This window comes from Trichosurus vulpecula, chromosome 3 (genome assembly GCF_011100635.1).
Source record: "Trichosurus vulpecula isolate mTriVul1 chromosome 3, mTriVul1.pri, whole genome shotgun sequence".
NCBI lineage: Eukaryota > Metazoa > Chordata > Mammalia > Diprotodontia > Phalangeridae > Trichosurus > Trichosurus vulpecula.
This window is the reverse complement of record NC_050575.1, coordinates 396,773,420-396,795,225: the sequence shown is the minus strand read 5'-3', so window position 1 is coordinate 396,795,225 and position 21,806 is coordinate 396,773,420. Positions and strand designations below refer to the sequence as shown.

The following is a 21,806-nucleotide window of genomic DNA, read 5'->3' as shown; positions in this document are numbered from 1 at the left end:
TGTTAGCTGTAGCAATAAGAGAAGAAAAAGAAATTGAAAGAATTAGAATAGACAAAGAAGAAACTAAATAATCACTTTTTGCAGATGATATGATGATTTACTTAGAGAATCCTAGAGAATCAAGTAAAAAACTACTTAAAATAATCAACAACATTAGCAAAGTTGCAGGATGTAAAATAAACCCACATAAATCCTCAGCATTCCTATAAATCACTAACAAAGTCCAAAAGCAAGAGATAGAAAGAGGAATTCCATTCAAAGTTATTGTAGACACTATAAAATATTTGGGAGTCTATCTGCCAAGACAAACCCAGGGCCTATATGAACATAATTATGAAACACTTTTCATGCGAATAAAGTCAGATCTAAATAAATGGAAAAATATCAGTTGCTCATGGTTAGGCCAAGATAATATAATAAAAATGACAATTTTACCTAAATTAATTTATCTATTCAGTGCCATACCAATCGAACTACCAAAAATTATTTTACAGAGCTGGATAAAATAATAACAAAATTCATCTGGAAGAACAGAGGTCTAGAACATCTAGGGAATTAATGAAAAGAAATGCTAGGGAAGGTGGCCTAGCCATACCAGATATTACACTGTACTACAAAGCAGCAGTCATAAAAACTACCTGGTACTGGCTCAGAAACACAGCGGTGGATCAGTGGAATAGGACAGATACATGAGATGCAGTGGTCAACAACTATAGCAACCTACTCTTTAATAAACCCAAAGAATCCAGCTTCTGGGCTAAGAATTCACTATTTCACAAAAACTGCTGGGAAAATTGGAAAATGGTAGGGCAGAAACTGAGCACAGACCAATATATTATACCATATACCAAAATAAAGTCAAAATGGGTTCATGATTTAGGAATAAAGGCTGATACTATAAACAATTTGGGAGAGCAAGGAATAGTTGACCTATCAGATTTATGGAAAAACAAAGAATTCATGACACAACAAGAGATGGACAGCATTACAAAATGCAAAATACATAATTTTGATTATATTAAATTGAAATGTTTTGGTATAAAAAAAGCCAATGCAACAAAGATTAGGAGGGAAGCAGAAAACTGGGAGAAAATCTTTACAACTAGTATCTCTGATAAAGGTCTCATCTCTAAAATATACAGGAAACTGAGCCAAATTTATAGGAATACAAGTCATCCCCCAATTGAGAAATGGTCAAAGGATGTGAACAGGCAGTTTTCAGAGGAAGAAATTAAAGATGTCTATAGGCATATGAAAAATTACTCGAAATCACTACTAATTAGAGAAATGCAAATCAAAACAACTCTTAGATACCACATCTCTCCTGTCAGATTGGCTAAAACGACAAAACAGGAAAATCATAAATCCTGGAGAGGATGTGGGAAAATTGGAACATTGTTACATTGCTGGTGGAGTTGTGAACTGATCCAGCCATTTTGGAGAGCAATTTGGAACCATGCCCAAAAGGCTATAAAAATGTTCATACCCTTTGACCCAGCAATACCAGTTCTAGGGTTGTATCCCAAAGAGATCACACAAGTGGGAAAAGGACCCATAGGTACAAAAATATTGATAGCAGCTCTTTTTGTAGTAGCAAAGAATTGGAAATCAAGGGGATGCCCATCAATTGGGGAATGGCTGAACAAGTTGTGGTATATGAAGGTAATGGAATACTACTGTGCTATAAGAAATGGGGATGATACGAACTTCACAATAGCCTGGAAAAACCTACATGACATAATGCTGAGCAAGGGGAGCAGAACCAAGAGAACATTATACACAACCACAGATGTATGGATTCTGTGATGACTAACCCTGACAGACTTTGCTCTTCTCAGCAATACAAGATGCAAAGACAACTCCAAAGGACTCATGATGGAGAGAGCTATCTACATCCAGAGAAAGAATTGTGGAGTCTGAATGCAGATTGAGGCACACTTTATGCTCGCCTTTTTTTTTCCTCTTTTGTTTCTGTCTTGGGTTTTTTTTTTTTTGGTTTTGTTTCTTCTTTCTCATGATTCATTCCATTGGTAATAATTCTTCTTTACCATTTGACTATTGTGTAAACAAGTTCAGTGTGAAGTTATACGTAGAAGATATATCGGATTCCATGCCATCTTGGGGAGGGACGGGGGGAAGAAAATCTGGAACTCAAAGTTATGTGGAACTGAGTGTTGTAAACTAAAAATAAAAAAATCTTAATTATCAAAAAAAATCAGAAGAGTTCATTTTACAAGTTAGACCCTCATAATTTTTTTTTAAAGATTCTTATATCAGGTAGAGGGTTTAAGTAAAGATAAAAACAGCAAGTAACATATAAAGACTGAAATTCTCTGAAGTTTGGGGTGAATTACAGACTCCTAATTTGATGTTATTCTTATATCTCTGTTGTTAACAGGATTAGCTTCATCAGGTTTGAGCTAGTTATTGGAACATGAACTAGTTGATGGAAAACCAAATTTAAGAGACTGTACTAAATTGTATTAATTCTTCTTACCAGCAGATTTTGTCAGAATTATCTAGGAATCTCTAAAAGTGAAGCAGAGCCTCCTTCAGAGTTGCCCTGCGAATAAAGCCTATTCCAGAATGTCCAAGAGAAGATATCCAAGGACCAGATGACTCCATGAGACATCTGGGACTCAAAATGTTATTAGATGACATTTGAAGTGAGTTACTAGGATACAAGGAGACTTAATGTGAGTTAATATTGATGATCACTGTATTGCTTTGGCCTTTTGTTTCATGGTGTTTATGTTTATGTTTTTCTTGGCTACCTTGGTGATGTGTAAATCTCCCTTCTCAAAATTAGTGCACTGTGAGCTCTGTAAATAATCTGATCTGCAACCAGATTTATGTAATTCTGATTAATATATGAAAAACCTTATAGATTTAGCTTACAGATCCACAAATCAAAAGGGGGAACTGGGGTAACTGAGGGAATTGAGGGGACCAGAATACCAAGCGGTAACGGGAATTGAAGGAACCATACCGACTCCTGTGACTCTTGTGGTTCAATTCTGGAGCTAGCTCAGTTCCCTTTCTATTCAATTATGGGTCTAGTCCAATTTCTGTCTTGTGAAAAAACTTTATTCAATTGTGGGAACTGTTGAGAGGACTTTGTTGCATTATTTTAATCTGGCCCTTCATGGCTGGGAGGCTAGATCACCTCCCAGAGACCCTTAACTAAGGACTTTGGTTATGCTGACCAGAAACCCAGTCAGATCCAAAGTGATGCAAGGAGTTTTCTCACAATTGCACATCTCAAGCAACCCATATGTCTTATCTGAAAACTGGCACTAGTTATTATTTGCGTGTTCCTTTGATCGTTCACAGACATTTGGGGGAAAGTGAGACGCCTCCTCTTCTGATTTCAGGGAACTGTACCTGTTCAGTCTCTCTTTTGCAACTTGGAAAGTCCCTAGTCTTTCCTCCAATTAGAAATCAGATTCCCTAATGCTATATCCTGGTTGTTTCCTTTTAATTAGCTGGTCTTATCTTATTGTTTTTAACGTAAAAAAAAAATCTGTCCCCTCCTGTATTCAGAGTACGATGCCAAAGCTGAAGAGAGCAACTAGTCCAGATTTGTTATGCAATTAGCATGCACTGCTTAATAAATCGATGTGCTCGGAAGCTTGTACCTTTGTTTCCTCAGTCACTTCATCTTCCACTTGACACACTTTCTGAATTTCCCCATCAGGATTTGGCCTAGTACATTTTCTAGATCTTTTTGGAGTTTATGGACCAGAGCTCACACGCTACTTCCTAGCACTCTACTATCCTGACTCTGCCCTCATCAGGAGGTATGACTTCATATCTGTTTTCTGACCCCTTTACTGTTTTTTTTTTAGAAATCCAGAATTCATTCTCCTTTTAAAATCCTTCATCGACTTCAGTCTTTGATGATGAGGTGGCCCTTTAAAGTCCCCATTTTATAAATGGGGAAATAAAGTGAAAAAAGGGAAATGATCTTAATTTAAGTCAAAATTAAGTCAATTAAGTCAAAAAAGGGAAAAGATTATACAGCAAACCAAGGACCTGCTCACTTCCAATCTACTGTTCTGCCTTTTGGACCATATTGCATCTTTTACATTCACCCAGAGATAAAATACGTGGCTTGGAAAAGAAATGCAGTGGTGTGTTTCAAAAGAATGCTTTGAGCAACCTACCACTTCCCTGCCACCCGTCTGGTGATAGGGAACGTGTAGGAGTAAGTGGTCTTGAGTGCTCTGTGGTGTGTATTCCTGGATCTCATTGAAAGAAAAGGAAGTGGTGCTTAAATTAGGATGCTCCATTAGGCATGTTTGAGAAGCGACGCTAAATCAGGCTGACCTTGGTAATATTAATGGCAAAGCCTATGTCCCCAGGGGCATTAAGGCAGCAAGTAGAGAGAGAAACCAGTCTCATCAACTAGCTCAGGAGGCTTCAAAGAAACCCCTTGAATGGAGTGGTGTTTCAAAGGGCAACCCAGATAAATAGTGAGGCAGGGGTGAGGTGCCCACAGCCCAAAGAGTTCATTTATCTCCTTGACACTTATGTGAAAACAAATGCTGTGGTTAATGGGATCTTTGTGATAGTTCCAGTTTGGTGCCAAGAGTCAACCATAAACAAAACCACTATTGAGTAAGGAGGTCCCAGACTCAGAGACTGCAGACAGCACTGATGGGCCTAACATAAGAGACTCTATTCCTGGCTTATGGGTTCCTCCATCAGCTACATTACCACACATATGCAGCCTCACAATTTGGTGCAGGACCTTGAAGTAGAGTATACTTGGAAACCTATGGAAAATGTGGCCACTGAATGGAAAGACAAAACAGCTCCTCCATGGGATGGGGTTTAATGGGCTTCAGAAGAGAACCTGACATGTAAGCCTGGCTCATGTGCACTGGCCATTTAAAACAGGCTTTGAGAGTTTTCAAAGGCATAAGTATAAGTGGGTTGCCCTATAAGGTAGTGTACTACAGACAAGCGCACTGAGAGAGTTTATTTTACATTTGTCTTCAATGTTGATGATTTCACACAGTTTCAGTTATTAACAGTGACTCAGCAAGACAGTTCAGACATGTGCAATGCTAAAGGATTCTAAATGTGAAATCTCTAAGAGTGCCTATTCCTTCCTCACTGATGCTGACTATAAATGTGTCCTAGTTAAAAGATGGCTACTCATCTAGGCTGTATTTGATAAAGTATGCCAACTAGAACTATGGACCTAAAGTGATTTATTTAGCATCTCCATCCAAAATCAGAGCAGATCCAGTAGGGTCTGACATTATTCTGAATTCTAAACCCAAATAACAATCTTGAAGTAAAGAAAAACAAGCCAGATTTTCTGAGATCTAAGCCAAAATAAAGTTTTTTTTATTTTTCAGTAGTTTCAAGTATGTCCCACTCTTTGTGACCCCATTTGGCATTTTCTTGGCATAGATACTGGAGTGGTTTCCCATTTCCTTCTCCAGAACATTTTACAGATGAGGAAACTGAGGCAAACAGGTTTAAGTGACTTGCCCAGGATCACACAGCTTGCAAATGCCTGAGGCCAGATTTGAACTCAGGGAAGATGAGTCTTCCTGACTCCAGGCCCAGAGCTCTATTCACTGTGCCACATGGCTGCCCTCACAAAAACTAGTAAGACAATAACTGGTCATAGCAACATTCTAGGCCCAGAGTAAAGTTCCCGCAGTAGTTCCCTTCATGCTAATCATAATGTGATCAAACAAGACAACATATAAGGACTCTGCCAACTTTAAAGGGCTAGGTAAATCCCAGCTACTATCAGTGTGGTTACTGTTGCTATAAATTTTTTTATACAATGAATTTTAAATGAACGTGATACGGCAAATACTGGTTGAAGTTGGGGGTTTGAGGAAGAAAGAAAGGTGTTGACAGAAGGACCCTTCATCCCCTTCAGAGCTCATGCACTTCCCTTCGGAGTAACATGACCTTCCTAACAGAGGGTCACACCAAGTCTGTTCCACTGACAATGCCATTCACAGAGTCTGAAGTTGAGTGAATGGAGCTTTAAATTTTATTTGTTCTCTACTGCTTTACCTCCTACATCTTCCCTGAGTTTGTTGTTGTGTCTTGGGTTACACAGGTAGGAATTTCAGAGAGAAACAATTTTTCTTTGGTTCTTATGTTCCCCTCCCTGTGAACCAAAAGAAATCGTCACCTGCTTGGTAGTCACTGTTCTCCATAAACCTTCAATTTGACCACACCTTAGCATCCAAACCCAAAGGAGCTTGTGGACGGTCTTTACTGCAATAATTCCTTCCTCTAACCCTTCTGCATTCTACATGAGTATTCCTGGAAAGACTTGTTTCTGATGATTAAAACCTCTGGGAAAATTCACTTTAACTGAACTAGAGTTACACAAAAGAGCAGTCTTCTTACACTGACATTTCAATAAGAAAGTAGAGCAACTCAAGGTTCCTTGGCACAAACAAAGGTCATTATACTTAGAACAGGTGTTAGCACTATCAAGATACTATTTGGAGACACCCTGTTTTCCAGATCTAAGGCCCAGCAAGCTGTACCCTGAGCTTGGCATAACAATAATCCTTTGTGCTCACCTTCTGGAACTGACAGTCCCTGAGCTTGGGAAGCACCAACAGGCTCAGACATGAAGCCCTGCTCTGAATGAACTTTTTGCCACTAGACAACTTGGCCTCACTGTTGCTGTTTGACTCTGTCTAGCCACAGGTACATAAATCAAGGGTCAGCCCCATTAGGGGCAGGGGCCGGCGACATATGTCTAATCTGCCTCCTTGCTTTTGAGCCGTTTCCCTCACTTTGAAATTGACCTTTGGTTTGATTCCTCACTCTCCTGTCTCTGGTCCACTCTGTTCGGCTGTGGCCATCCACAGGTTAGAGGCTGGTTTGGTCCAAGTGACAGTACCAACTTTACTGATTAGTATTTGACTTCCAGATGAGGATGCTGGTTCCCCAAAGTTACATCCTTCATGTCTAGGTTGCTAAATTCTAGAGAAACCAAAACTCCCAGCTGCCGGTTGGTGTGATAAAAGTTTAGCAATGTCAGTCTAGTCAGTTATCACATGATGGTCCCATGTTGTGATTGCCACCATCGTGGTAAATGTTATCATGATTGGTAAGCTCCAAGGGACAAGAAAAAATGAGTAGCCTTTTAGCCTTTTTGAGAAACTCTTCAATTTAGGCATAAGGCAGTTGGTAACAGGAAGTGGGTGAGAACAAGCATGAAGGAAAAACATTACTTTTGGACAGAGGCCTGTTCTGAGGAATGACCAGTGGTACCTTCAGAATCTCCAACTGCTCCTGAGGCTCACACTTACAGGACAGGAGTTGAGAAGTAAGAGTTCTCATTTTAAGTGTTACAAAGTGCTTTTCTGCTTCTGCAGAATCACAACAAAGATAAGACAAAAATTTGGTGCCTTAAGTACCTACTACGTGGACACAAAATCCAAAATTAAAGAGTCCCTGCTCTTCAGGACTCTGCTGTGGGATATAGGCACACTGGCACGTGCAGAGCAAGGAAAACTGAAAAGGGACTATTTTCATTGAAGAAATGGTAACTAAATGGGGCCTCAAAGAAAGATGGTGATTCTAAGAGGCAGAAATCAGAGAGAGTTCCAAAGATGAGGAACAACTTCTCTGTATGCATGGAAGTGGCAGGCAGCAGATACAGTCTGGGGAATGGTTAGTAGTCCAGCTGAGTTGGAATGAAAGAGTTTCTGAAGGGAAACAGTATGAAATTAGGCTGGAAAGTTGGTGAGAGCCAGATCATGGAAGTCCTTAAATGGTAGGCTAAGAAGTTTGTCTTTTATCTTACAAGCAACGGGAAATCACATGGCTAGGCTTGTGCCTTAGGATTATTAGTCTGTCAGTTCTGTGGGGATGGACTGGAGAGGGAAGAGAGTAAAAGCAGAGAGACCAAGAAAGAGGATCTTAGTCTAGGTGAGCAGGAAGCGCTAAAAGCGATGGCTGTGTGAATGGAGGGGACATAGGTGAGAGTCTTTCCCAACAAGATTTGGAAACTGAGTGGATATGAGAGGTTGAGGAAAGGAAAGACTTAAGAATGCATCTGAGGTTACAGATTGGGAAAGCAGCTAAGACTATGTTTGTTTTTCAGTAATTCAATATGCCCCCGTTCACTGCCATGAGTGTTCTTTCCACCAGGGCAGATCACATCTGGCTGTATTTTCTTGTCCCTTATGATCACTGCCCATGTTTCCCCAAGGATCTGTACCTGTTAAAATTTTAACTAAATAAAATGTGAACAACCACGGTTTCTGGATTTGTCTTTCTGAAATACAATGGATGCTCTAGGTACCATATGATGGTACACAGTAGTTAAGGACCAAGTTCTCCTTTCAAAGTATTCAAAAACACTTATGGTTGGATGAAAATAACTCTGTTCTAAGGCCCCAGGGCCTCTTTTACCAGTAAGAACACAGAGGTAGACAGAGTTTATGTAATTGTTCTAAAGTCACCAAAAGATCTCGGAAACAAAGGCAGATCTAGAATCAACTCCAGGAAACTGTGTTTCTTTGTCCCTGGTGACGGCTTACTCTTAGCTATTTTAATCACATCAGGCCCCTCTGCAAATGCCAGTAACTGTTCCTAATTCTGACCTCTCCCCCTTCCGGGTAGCAGTCTTTCTAAGAACCTGAAGATGTCTGTTATGCCTTTTGTCAAGTCATGTACCCACAGTTCCTTCTTCCAACCCTCATATGGTAGGATTCTTTTTTTTTTTTTTGCAGGGGGAAGGCAGGGCAATTGGGGTTAAGTGACTTGCCCAAGGTCCCACAGCTAGTAAGTGTGTCAAGTATCTGAGGCCGTATTTGAACACAGGTCCTCCTGACTTCAGGGCCGGTGCTCTACTCGCTGCGCCACCTAGCTGCCCCTGTTTTTTTTTTTCCATATGTTATGATTTTAAGACCTTTCAATGTCCCTCCTAAAAAATGGTGTCTGGAACAGAACACATACTCCACTAGAGTTAGACTATCCCATCTCTAATCCCCACTATGATGCCTTCACAATAGCTTTCTGAGATTGCCATATGTGGAAACCCAATTTTTTAAGACAAATTGGTTTCTAGTTACGACTCCACCTCATACTTGTGAAATTGATTTATGAACCCCAGGACAAGATTTTACATCTCTATTAAATTTAATCCTTAGATGCCAGGCTGTTAAGATTTTTTTGAATCCTACTTCTGTTGGTCAATATATTATTTATGCCTCCTACTCAGTGTCATGTGAAAATCTAATAAATGTGCCAAATATGACTTTATTCAAGCCACTATTAAAAATGTAAAATAGAATAGGACCGAAAGTAGTTCCTTGGAACGCTATCATGATAAGGTGATGTTGACCCATTACTGACTACTCTGAGGTTCCAGCCATTCAAGTTGTTCTGAATCTTGTCTAGGGGCACATCAGTGTCTTGCTTAGGAGAATGGCGCAAGACACTCATTAAATGCTTTGCTTCTAATTTAAGAAAACAATTTATAGTAGGTTTTGCTTATAGGTGTTTTAGAGTTACTCTCCTCTTCTCGGGCAACCTGGACTCCTAATAGGTTTTTTTATTTAGTTTTCCAATGATCTGCTCTAGACAACCTGGTGTTGGTGACTTTGCTGAGAGCTCCGGGAGCTGAGACTGAGATCCTAGCTCCTTTGGAAGACTCCCTTGCAATGATTTCCTGGGTAGGGGATGAGTCTAAGACATGCTCTGTGCTGGGATCTGGGCACTAAATCAGGCTGAGTCCAAAGTCCTCTCTGGGGTGCTCTGAGCTGCTAGCCTAGCTGAACGCTGAATTTGTGATCCTGGCCTACCCTCGTTCCTACCCTGGTCACTTTCCTTTAGGCAGAATTTGTGATCTTGGTCTAGAAAGATGAGCCACTATAGTTTCTCCTTCGATTGTCTATCATTACTGCATCCGGAAAACTTCTTTAGATTGTTGTTGGTGTGGCTATTGGGGGAGCAGAGCTGTACTGCTTCCTCTCACTACCCCATCTCGGTTGGTCTTCCCAGCCTCACAATGGAGATCAGGTGAGAAAACTCACTGTAAAGGACTTTGTAATTGTTTTTACTGCTGCTATTATTACTATTCTCATTGTAACCAAGAGGCCTGCAGTGCTGACATGTCAAACTTGGATTTTTATACAGGCTTCTTCTTTCCTTCCTCTGCCATGACTATCACCTGCTCATTTAAGTCTTTTTCCCATCTATAAGAGGATTCCTTCTAAACGCTGGTAGGTGTAGTTCCTAGAGTGCTTTAAGAGCAAGCTAAGGTTGGAGAAAGACTATAAAGCTGGATGGCAAATGGGCACGGAAGGTGGGTGAAGGCTGCAGAACCTGGAGGTCATCAAATCTGCATTTGAAACAGACAATCAGATCTATGGGACCATCCTTCAGGCAGAGCATCAAAGCTCTATTTTATTAGTCATTCACTAATTGAGTTAGGTTGTTTTCCAATGCTTAAAGAGCTCTCCATGGCACCCATGTCCCTCCTAATCTCGTTTTCTCTTTCCAGCCTACATTTTACTCGTTGCTCCTTACTTTTATGAGCCTTCTGTTAACTCTGGCATCCTGAACAAGGTCAATACTAAGGCGGTGAGTGATAGTGGAGCCTGCCCAAGGAGCTCCTCTCTGTTTGACACCGGGAAAGTGGAGGAAGTGCCTGGGGCTCAATAAAGCAGCAGGGTGAGTTTGGGAAATGAGGTCAAGGGGACCCAAACATCTCCACATTGTGGAGTAGACTTTTTGGCAATACCCTTTGTCTTTACACTGCCTCGATATTCCTCACCTAATCTCCTTCCCAGAGAGCCATCTCTTAGGACAAACAATTTTTTTAAAGGAAAGAAAAAGAGGGAAAAAATGCATTAAAATCAATCAACATGCCAATAAAACCGATCTGGTATGATGTACAATGCTGCATGCCCATTCGGCCCTTCCTCCCCCCAGGCGTGGAGGGAGGAGCCTTCTCAGACCTCTGCTGGGGCCAAGCCTGTTCATGTCGCTGATGGTTCTGCGTTTGTTGTAGTCATCATGTGTGTTGTTTTCTGGCTCTGCTTATTTCATTTTGCATCAGCTTGTTTGTGCTCGTGTGCTCATCATTTCTAATAGCACAGGAAGACTCCTTGACCCTCACATACCACAATTTATTTAGCCATTCCCCAACTGTTGGGCATCTATTTTGTTCCTTCCAGCCATGTGCATGTGGTGCTCATTTCTGAATACCCTGACTATCACCCTGTCACCCTGTCTTTGGGGATTAGCACAGAGCACTCTGGCGGCCCTTCCCCTGTTCAGCTGTATCATTACCCTTCTGGAAAGACGGTGTCAGCTGGGTGTAGTGGCACAGGCTTGTAATCCTTGCTGCTGGGAGAGGCATCCAATACCTCCATGCCTTTGCAAAGGCTGTCCCCTATGCCCAGAACGCTCTCACTCCTAGCTCCTTTCAAGACTCAGTTCAAGCCCACACCCTACATGAGGCCTTTCCTGGTACCCCTTAATTATCAGTCTGTATTGTTAATGTATTTTTGCTTAATTTGAAGATCTTTCCCATCCATTAATAGGCCCATGTTGGAGCAGGAAGGGTGAAGCAGAACTGAGAGGAAGTGAGGTCAGAGCAGTTAGAGAGGTGGGAAAGAGAGGACGCAGGCAAGGAGATAGCTAAGACTGTAAGTGTTTGTTTGTGGGAAGGCTGGAGCAGGGGGGAAGGCTTTGGGATGGAGTTATTCCCTGCTGTGATAATGTGTATTAACTTCTATGTTGCTATGATGGATTAGGTTTACTGGTGTTGGGATTTGGCTTTCTGGTGTCTGAATAAATGTTCCTTCTGTCTTCTACATGGAGAGTCTGTTATATTTTGCAATTCAGAACCATGCCGGCATATTCATAGTAATAGCAACCACTGTGAATACTGCTTTGGTGATACACAGTCCTCTTCTGATTCCCACCCCTTTCTCTTACCAAAATGCCCTCTTTATATTTTGGATTTAATGATCTGTGTTTTTTCCTCCAGAAGAGGGCAAGCTCCTTGAAGGCAGGGATTTTATGGTTTTCCCCTGTTTGTATCTCTACTTGTTTCTTGGTACCACACGAGGCCTAGTATGGTGCCCAGCACATAGCAGGTGGTTACAGCCATCCTGGGTGAGATCTCTCTTCTGCTCATCTCACAACCCTCTGGCAGCATCCTTCACCACCTCCTTCTTCATTCTGGGCCCTTTGTGCCAGCCCTTCATCTCATCCCCTCTGGTCTCTTCCAGCAGACTGACCTGTCATCCCTTCTTTTTAATCTTCCGTCTGCCTACTGGTTCCCTCCCCCTGCCTACAAACACATCCAGAGCTTCCATGACCTTGAAAAAACCCTCACTCGATCTTACCATTTCCACTAATCATCCTCTTACCTCCCTCTGCTCTGTCTTAGCTACAATCCTTGATAAAGTCATCTATACTCATTGCCTCCCTTTCCTCTCCTCTCACTCTCTTCTAGACCCTCTGCCATCTGGCTTCCAGCCTCATCATGAATTGGAGATGGAAGCTGCTCTCCCGTGATGATTAGAGAGATGCAAATTAAAGCAACTCTAAGGTACTCTATCATACATGTCAGAAATGACAAATGCTGGAAGGGATGAGGGAAAAACAGGTACACTGTTGGAGCAGTTAACTGATCCAACCATTCTGGAGAACAATTGGGAACTATGCCCAAAGAGCAACAAAGCTGCGCATAACCGCTGACCTAGCAATACCACCACTAGATCTGCATCCCAAAAAAGGAAAAGGACCTGCACATACAAAAATATTTAGAGCAGCTCTTTGTGGCGGCAAAGAACTGGAAACTGAAGGGATACTCCTCAACTGGTGAATGGCTGAACAAGCTGTGGTGCATGACCGTGCTGTAAGAAATGACGGGGATGGCTTCAGCAAACATGGCAGGACCTCTATGAACGGATGCAGAGTGAAGTGAGAAGAATCGAGAGATCGCCGCGCACAGTAACAGCAATGTTGTAATGATGATCAGCTGTGAAAGACTCGGCTACTCCGATCAAGACAATGAGGCGTGATGATTCCAAAGGACTCATGATGGAAAAAACGCTATCCGTCTCCAGGGAGAGAACTGACAAACTCTGAGTGCAAACTGAAGTAGGACTTTCTCACTTTCGGAAAAAAGCTATGGTTATTATGGAAATACGGTTTGTGTGATTTCACGTATATAAATGACGTCATATGGCTTGCCTTCTCAATGGGTGGGGGAAGGAGAGGAAGGTAAGGAGAGAATTGGGAACTCAAAACTTAAGAATAAAAGAATGCTAAAAATAAATAGTAAATTGAAATATTTTTTAGAAAAATCTTTCCTCTGTTTTTGCCAGAACAGCAGATACTAGGGGACCAGATTCTGCCAGAGAGTAAATTATGCTCTTTAGGAGATGCTATTTATTTTACTGGGTCTGTAATTATAGCCTGAGCAAAACAAATGGCACTCTAGTACCTGAAGAGAGTTTGTGTGTCTCCTCCCCATCTCCACCCCCTGCTCCCAACAACCTTTTAAAATAGCCAGGGTGAACTTATTCTTCCAAGGGAATCTGGCCCAGGGCTTCATTAAGAAACAAAAAGCAATCCCTCATTTTTCTTATCACCCTCTGAGCCAAGTCTGGCAGTTCCTTGGCAGTCTGAAAGGTATCTTACCCCTCTTTTCCTCGATTATGGATAGCCAGCTCTTCACCAATGCCCTCCTCCTCCTTGAAGCTCTCCCAGTCCAGTTTGGATTTCTCTAGGGTGCTCATCTTCTGTTTCTTGGCTCCGATTTTCCCCAAAAGGCTGCTCATGCCACTTGGTCTTTTCAGCCTAAAGAAAGAGCCAACACAAAGAAGGTCCCAGTGAAGAAGTGGAGTCTCCTTGTCAACTCAATTCAAACACTTGTACAGATATTTGATCATGGACAGAGATGATGGGAACCACATTCACTTTCTCTCCTAGGGAAGAAGAGACTAAAAGCAATCTAGAGTTCTAACAAGGTTTTCTTTTTTTATAGCCGTGACTAACTCTAACAAGCTGGGGAAAGGAAATCACTTTTTCTTAAAAGCAACTTGCTGGAATGTTCTTTGTAGCATCAGGTCAGAGCTTGTATCAGTTGTAGCTATTAGTGAGGACTGAGGGTCGCAGGGGATACTGTTAGATACAAACAATGCCAGATCGCAACATTAAGGAATAGCTGCAATTATTTTACAAAGGTTCCTAAAATAATTTTCCCCTTGAGTTTTCCCTTTAGGTGAAAGATATTCCTAATTCTGAAAGCAGGGAATGCTCAGCTTCTGTTCTACATGCTGATGATGCTATCATTTGCTGTAGGAGAAACACCAAATGCTTTCATTTGAGTATTGGCAGGCAGGATGTTTTCTAGTCATGTATAGCTGAAGCAAGGAAAAAAACCTATAATGCAATTAGATGGTAAAAATGGGAGAAATTCTGTACAGTCCTTGGCTTTGCAATATCAGCATATGAGTCATTTTTGTTCTGCATAAGCTTAAAACGACGTGTACCCAGAATTCAAGAACAAGAGAAAGGCAAAAGTTGTTCTATGTAAGTGCTTCATAGGAAGAACCAAGAAAAAAAATGTAAAGGGCAGGGAAAGATCTCCAAGGGCTTTTGATAAAGTTTTGGCCCCATGCTTACAAGAGTCCCTTTCCACTTAATCCTAATGTTCCATCCTGGCCACTCTTTTCATCTGTACCCTATTTAGATCTGGAAACTGGAATAGATGGAGCTCTGCCCATTCCTGCGGCTGCCTCCCCTCTACTTCTAACCCCTACCCCCATCTTTTCTGTTACACGTTTTTTCCTCATGGCCCTCCAACTGGACTTACCATAACTGCCTTAGCCCCCTCTTCCATACTATATATTTTCTAAAATTAAATTTTGTTTTTCCAAATCTATTTTCTTTTCCTTCCATCTTTAACTGGGGGGAAAAAGAAAAACAAAACCCAATTTTACTACATCTTTATCAGTCTCGCTTTAAAGTTTTACTATAACAGTATCACTTCAAAGGCAGCTTCTGAGCTGAGTGACCTTGGGAAAGTCATTTAACCGCTTCAGTTTCCTCAACTGTAAAATGGGAATGATAATGGCACCCCCCTCCCAGGGTTGTTAATGAGGATCAAATGAGATACTTAGTACAGTGCCTGATCCATAGTAAGTGCTTAAAAATGCTTATTTCCTCCCCCCTCCCTCCCTTCCTCTCTTCCTTGTGCCTTAAAGAATTGGAAGGGGGGCATCTTATATGTAATATTCTGCTGACCACTGGTCCCCCGGACTTTTGCTCCCGATTTGTGATTTCATCAGTGTCTGGAACTTCTAGTCTATAAACAGCGCCCTCCTCCCCCAAGCCCCATGATGCAGATCCCCTGTAAGTAATATCTGAGCGCTGCCTGCTGAACTCAGAGGTTAAGTCCCTAGATTAGCTCATGGTACCACAGTCATTATATCTCACAGGCAGGGCTTGAACACAGGGGTCTCCAACTCCAAAGCTAGCTCTATCCATGAGGCCATGATGCCTCAATCAGAAAGCATTTTTTAAACATTGCCTCTATGCCAAACCCTGGGCTAAGTGCTGGGGATACAGAAACGAACAAAGTAACGATGATTTCATGCAGCTTATATTCTCCTGGGAAAGAAAGTGAGTGCATGTACATATATAAGTGCATACTAAATAAATAGGAGGCAGTTAGAGAGGGAGATAGTGGGGACAGCAACTGGGGAAGGGGTATGGAAAATTAGAAAAGGTCTCATGCAGAATGCGTGCTTTAGCTGCATCTTGAAGGAAGGGAGTCTATGAGGTGGAGGTCAGGAGGAGTGCCTACCAGGCATGAAGCAGGGTCAGGGCAAAGTCAAGCACAGAGGAGAGATGGGGTGCCATGTGTCAGAAAGACAGGAGAGGCCAGTTTGGATGGACCGCGGAGTGCATGACTGACAGGAGGAAAGTAAAAGGAAGGAGCTAGGTTGTGAAGAGCTTTAAATGCCAAAAGTAGGACTTTATATTTTAGCCTAGAGGAAACAGGGAATTACGTGAGTTTACTGAGTAAAGAGTGCAGTGATTAGACCTAGTCTTTCAGAAAAACCTCTTTGGCAGCTGTGTGAAGAATGGAATGGAGAAGGGGAAGACTTGGGGCAAGGGTAATGGTCGAAGTGAGAGTTGACAAGGACCTGAACTAAGGCGGACACTGTGAATAGAGAGAAGGCGTTGGCTTTCAAATGTTGTGGAGGCAGAAATGGCCAGATCTAAGAACTGAATGAACATGTGGGATGGAAAAGAGAGGAGCAGGGGCTAATGGCCTAGAAGAAGGTGGTGCCCTCAACAGAAATAAAGGAGATGGTTGTCTGAAATGTCTAAAAGGCAGTATGTATGAGAGTCTGCTTACTGTGGAGTAAGAGGCTGCTTTAGGTTTTCCAGTTCCATCTTTCCCTCTAGATCTCCCCTCCCCAAATGGATGGCCAGGAGTTCTCCTTTGCCTTCTCCACAACAGTGCTTACTATGGATCCTGCACACAGCAGATAACTATGGGACTTGAACTCATTGCTAATTAGATATACCAGAATTTGGGGATTTTGCCCTTTCTGCAAACTCCCTCTCATCCTGAAAGGGTCTACCAATTCATTCAGATTTCAACATGGCCACTCTACTCAGTCATGTCCACATACAGCCTGTGGTTCTTCCAAAATCCTTATGCTATTATTATACCTGCTAAGGAAATGTTTTTTCAACAAATCACTTTGAAAAGCCCAGGAGAAAATGATTTTGCTACAGAGCAGAGAGAAGGCTCCCAAGAACGGGGAAAAAAAAATCCTCCTTCACTCCACAAACTTCACCTGTGTGTACATTTTGGGAAGGCTTCCAGATCTGTTTTTGCTTGGTCATTAACATGGTTTATGCTTCCTTAATTTGTGAGTCTCCCAAGAAAAATAATCTGCCATTTATTTGCAGCTAAATCAAGGAAGATGACATATTTATAAGACCAGCCAGGAGACTTTCGATTGTGACAAAGAGATTAGCACCCTCCTCTTAGAACATGGTACTCTGGGCCCTTGAGATCCTAGGTTTGAAGGTTTTGGGGCACTCGGATTCTTTCTTAAAGATGAGCCCCAGATGTTGGGTTCCAGGTATATGATTCCTAGCTTCAGCTCATATAATTTCCCACCTTAAGTTTTCAGGGGGATGTAGAATCCATTTTTACGTATGTTATGTTCTGGCTGCTTCAGTCTAGTAAGAAGATTGGCTGTGACAGAGACATATGTCTAATCTACTCTATCACACGTGATGACACAGTCATTTAAAGGGTATCCTTTAAACATATTTCCCACGACATATATTTCCCACTTAAGCATACCACTCTGAGGCAACCTGCCTAAAGAAAGAATCACTCAGGAAAAGGATCTCATTTATTCAATAATTGTGAGTGAGTGGAAGGGAATAAATAATCAATGTTTTAACACAGATGGTAAACTCTCTGCTCCCAATGCCATCCCTTAACAGGAGATACAAATGGTAGCTGTGAACAGTACATTAAAACTCTGAGGAAGGAATGAGGTCTCAGACTCCGAGTTTCTGTTAGTAGGAACCCGCGTAGTGCCATGGCATCCCACCAACAAGACTGCTAACTTTTATTCAGTGACTGTCTTGGAAAAAATGGATTCTATCCACTGGGAGCTCCTTCCTCTTCTCAATCCTACACTTTGAATGACCTCAGCATCATTCCCTGCCCTCTCCTCCTTTTCTTCAGTCTCCAAGGATGCGGTGGCCCTTCTCCCTGCTGAGGCCACCCCTCTTCTTGTGCTCTAGAACTGCTTTTGAGCTCATCTCCTCCTACCTCTCCTAGGAGTCTGTCCCTTCAATCAACCTTCTCAGTCATTAAATTTCAATCTCTTCTTATCCACTGGTCCTTTCCCTGATGCCAATAAATATGCCCAGATCTCCCTCGTCCTTAAAAAAAATCTTCACCTGACCCTTTCATCCCTTTGAGTTATTATGATCTATTTTCCTTTTTTTCAAAGTGAAACTACTAGAAAAAGCTGTTTAAGCAATACTGTAATGATGATCAACTGTGAAAGACTTAGCTACTTTGACTAGTACAATGATCCAAGACAATCCCAAAGGACTCATGATGAAAAATACCATCCATCTTCAGAGAGAGAACTGATGAACTTAGTACAAACTGCAGTATAATTTTTCACTTTTTAATTTTTCTTGCTTTTTTGGCAACATGTTTAATATAGAAATGTTTTGCATGATTTCACATGTATAACTGATATATTGTCTGCCTTCTCAATGGGTGGGGGAGGGACTGGAGGGAAGGAGAGAATTTGGAGCTCAAAATTAAAAAAAATTAATGCTAAATAATAAAGTTTTTAAAAAGAAAAGAAAAAGTTATCTATACTTGTTCCTCTCACTTTCTCACACCTGACTCACTTCTCAGCTCCTTACAATCTGGCTTCCATTCCCACCACTTGACTGAAATTGTTCTCTCCAAAGTCACCAACAAACTTTTTTTTTCTTTCATCTTTCTTGATAGTTTTTTGTAGGTACGTCACATTGATTTTCAAGAATACTCTTCCCTCTTCCACTGTACCTATTTATCAAGTGATTCCTTTTAACAAAGAACTTAGAGTCTGACAGTGTGTGCAACGTTCCACACTCACAGTCCCCAACCTCTGTCTGGCCTTCTTTAGTCTTCCTTAGGAATGCCAACCACTAGAATAAAACAAACATAAGCTCCCAAACCACCAAACAAACAAAAACCACACAACAGTCCTAAAAGACCTAGGAATTAAGAACAAGGTGGTAGTGTCCCTTATTTGATTAGAGCAAAGCTTGCTATTTTACTAGTCTGGTCTGTTTCTTTTTAAGTACTGTAGGCAAGGAAAAAGATTTGTAGCAACAGATTTATTTTAAATAAATGCCATTATAACTAAAAACAAACCAAAAAAAATTAACAGTTGTTGACTGTAAGGGAATTTTTCCGTTTGTTTACTTTACTGTCTACTGATACGCAGCATTACCATAGACCCTACATTCCAACACAGTTATTTTCTGAAACAGCTTTGTATTGCTCCATGGTCCTTAGAGATGTTCTGGCTCCTACCTTCTATACTATAAGGGACAAAAGACCAAGGAAAACAGTAATGACGTCAGGTGCTAAAAAACAGTAACTTTATTGGAACGATAAGGGGCAGCTGGGTGGCAGAGCAGATAGAGCATTGGGCCTGGAGTCAGGAAGACCTGAATGCAAATCCGGCCTCTGACAATTACTAGTTAGCCAAGTCATTTAATCTCTATTTGCCTCAGCTCCTCATTTGTAAAATGGGGAAAAACTGGAGAAGGAAATGGCAAACATTAGAGTATCTTGGCCAAGAAAATCCCATGAAAAAAGGTCCATGGGGATATGTAGAGCTGAACATGACTGACCTACGCTACAACAGCAATGCACTATAAGGATACTGAAAACAGTTGCTGACAAAGGTTATGGAATTTCCTTTTCCTAATCCTTTTTAAAATGAAAGGAGACCTGTTTTAGATCCTAGACATATGGAGCTAGCTAGAAGGATGAGAAGACCACTGACCAGAGGCTAAGTGACTTGTCCAAATTCACAAGGCTAGTTAACAGCAGAGCCAAAGCTATAGCCCAGTCTTCATGACTCCCTGTCTAGTGTGTTCTTTTCCCTATACAATACCACATCCCCAGGCCTGCCTGATGCCATGAGGGAAAGGAGATGACCTTTGAGGATCCCTTCCAGGCCGAAGATTCTACAGTAGACAGTGACAGTAGGCTTGGCCCACTGAGGTGGGGTTTTCCTGACAAAAAAGGCTATGCATACAGACAAAGAATACTCAAGGATTACTTCTAAGAGCAGGACGACAAGGGTAGTCATGGATGGACATCTAGGCTAGATCACGAGACATTGTACTCAGCACTTAATCATATTGTGTCTTCCTCAAGCACTTGGCATCAGATAGATCAATAAATGGATCTATTGATAGATAAAGAATTTATTGAGCACTTACGATGTGTCAGGCACTATGCTAAGTCTACAAATATAAGCAGAAAGTATGATTATCCCTCATCTCAAGAAGCTTACACTCTGATGGGGGAGCTGGGAGGGAGGGTGGAAAGGCACCTGTGTTGAGACAAGGTCTGGAAGCCGTCCTGGCCATCATGGGCTGAACCAAGTTTGAAGGAAGCAGGTCTGTAGTGGGTGCTAGTATGCGTAGAGGTTTGGGGCAAACTCACTGCTACTAGAAGAGGCAGCCAGTATGAAGATGGCCACAAGCGAAAGGCCCAGAAGCAGTCCCAAGAATCACAGGCTGAATCAGGTCTGCGGTCACATAACTCCTGTGACCATCAAAATGCATATATTTAGAACAAAAGTCCTTCGGCAAAGCAATGCAGTCACCTTAGTATTTGTCATGTTTGTGTGGCAGAGTTGTTCCTTTTTGTAGCACCACATTCACAGAACACTCCCTGAGAGTGAGCATTATGGGCTAGTCAGTACTATTCTCACAAGATGTTTCTCTGTATAGTGTATGTATCTGTGAGAACAAAGAATAAAACCCAAGCCAAAGCATCTGTCCCACTTCCCATTTGAGAAAGTCCTTATGGTGATCCATTAAAGGCCCAAAGACTAGAGGGAGTAGATTGCCAATTAATCAATTAACCAATCCACAAGAATGTTTTTAAGTGTCTTTTATGTGCCAGGTGCTATTATACAAATACAAAGGTCTGACAGTCTCTGCCTGGTGAAAGGCATCCCAGGAGTAATAGGAAATTCTCAAGAATGTAATTCCAAAGATACAATGGCAAACAATTCTAATGATGAGGAAAAATGGGATTTTTGTGAAGAGAACAATGTAGATGCATAGGAAACTCACCCACCAATCTAGATTAAAAAACAAAATAAAACAAAACAAAAAATGTACAAAGGAAGCCAGGCCAGGTAACAGAATGACTGTGTTACACTTCTATAAAAAGAGTGTCAGAATGAGCTGACACTGGCAAGGGAAAGCCAAGAACAACAAAAAGTTAAAAAGTAGTTCTACTGGGAGAAAAAGGAGGACTGAAGAAGGAGGCAGGCCTTTGCTTGAGGTGCATGAGAAGATTACTAACAATAGAGAGAAGGCAGAGCTGCCCAATTCTTAGGCTGCTTCTGTTTTCTCTGCACAGCAGAATGACCTTTGCACCCTAAAGCAACAGGACAAAAATGACTAACAAGGAGTTGACACCCAAGATAAGTAAGGGAAGAAAAGCATCCAGTTGCTCTTAATGAATTCAAGTCACTTGGTCCAGGTGATGACATCCTCCGTTCCTGAAAGAACTGGCAGATATGATTACAGTCACTGTGATATTTGAAAGGTGACAAAAAAGGGAGAGGTCCCCCACAAGATCGGAGAAGGGCAAATGGGCCAATTTTTAAATAGAGGAGAAGAGTGCCACCAGTGTCCTGCGAGTTTGACTTTGATTATTACTAAACTCTAGAATGATGAACATTGAGCAAAGGAAGCAGTTATGACAGAAAGCCAGCAGCTTTCACCAAGAAGAGCTCATGCCAGATTCCCCTCATTACCTTTTTTGACAGGATTATTAAACTAGGTAGATGGGGGAAATACTGTGGATATAGTTGACCTAGATTTTAGAGAAGTTTTTGACAAAATATTTACTATTCTTCTGGTGAAGGAGATAGCGAGATAGGGATCAGGATGATGATCCCATCAGATGGATTCAGAATAAGGCTCAAAGAGCAGCTGTCCAGGGCTGGAGGTCAGTGTGGTAGAAGGTCTCT

General features: G+C 41.6%; 1 protein-coding gene across 1 annotated transcript in view; it reads right to left on the bottom strand.

Annotated features, from left to right (window-relative positions):
- Window positions 1-21,806, bottom strand: part of CFDP1 (craniofacial development protein 1) — a 154,611-nt gene that overhangs the window by 8,093 nt on the left and 124,712 nt on the right. The window contains exon 6 of the mRNA XM_036748422.1: window positions 13,669-13,827. Coding sequence (XP_036604317.1) covers window positions 13,669-13,827 — 159 coding nt within the window. The remainder of the gene's footprint in view (window positions 1-13,668; window positions 13,828-21,806) is intronic.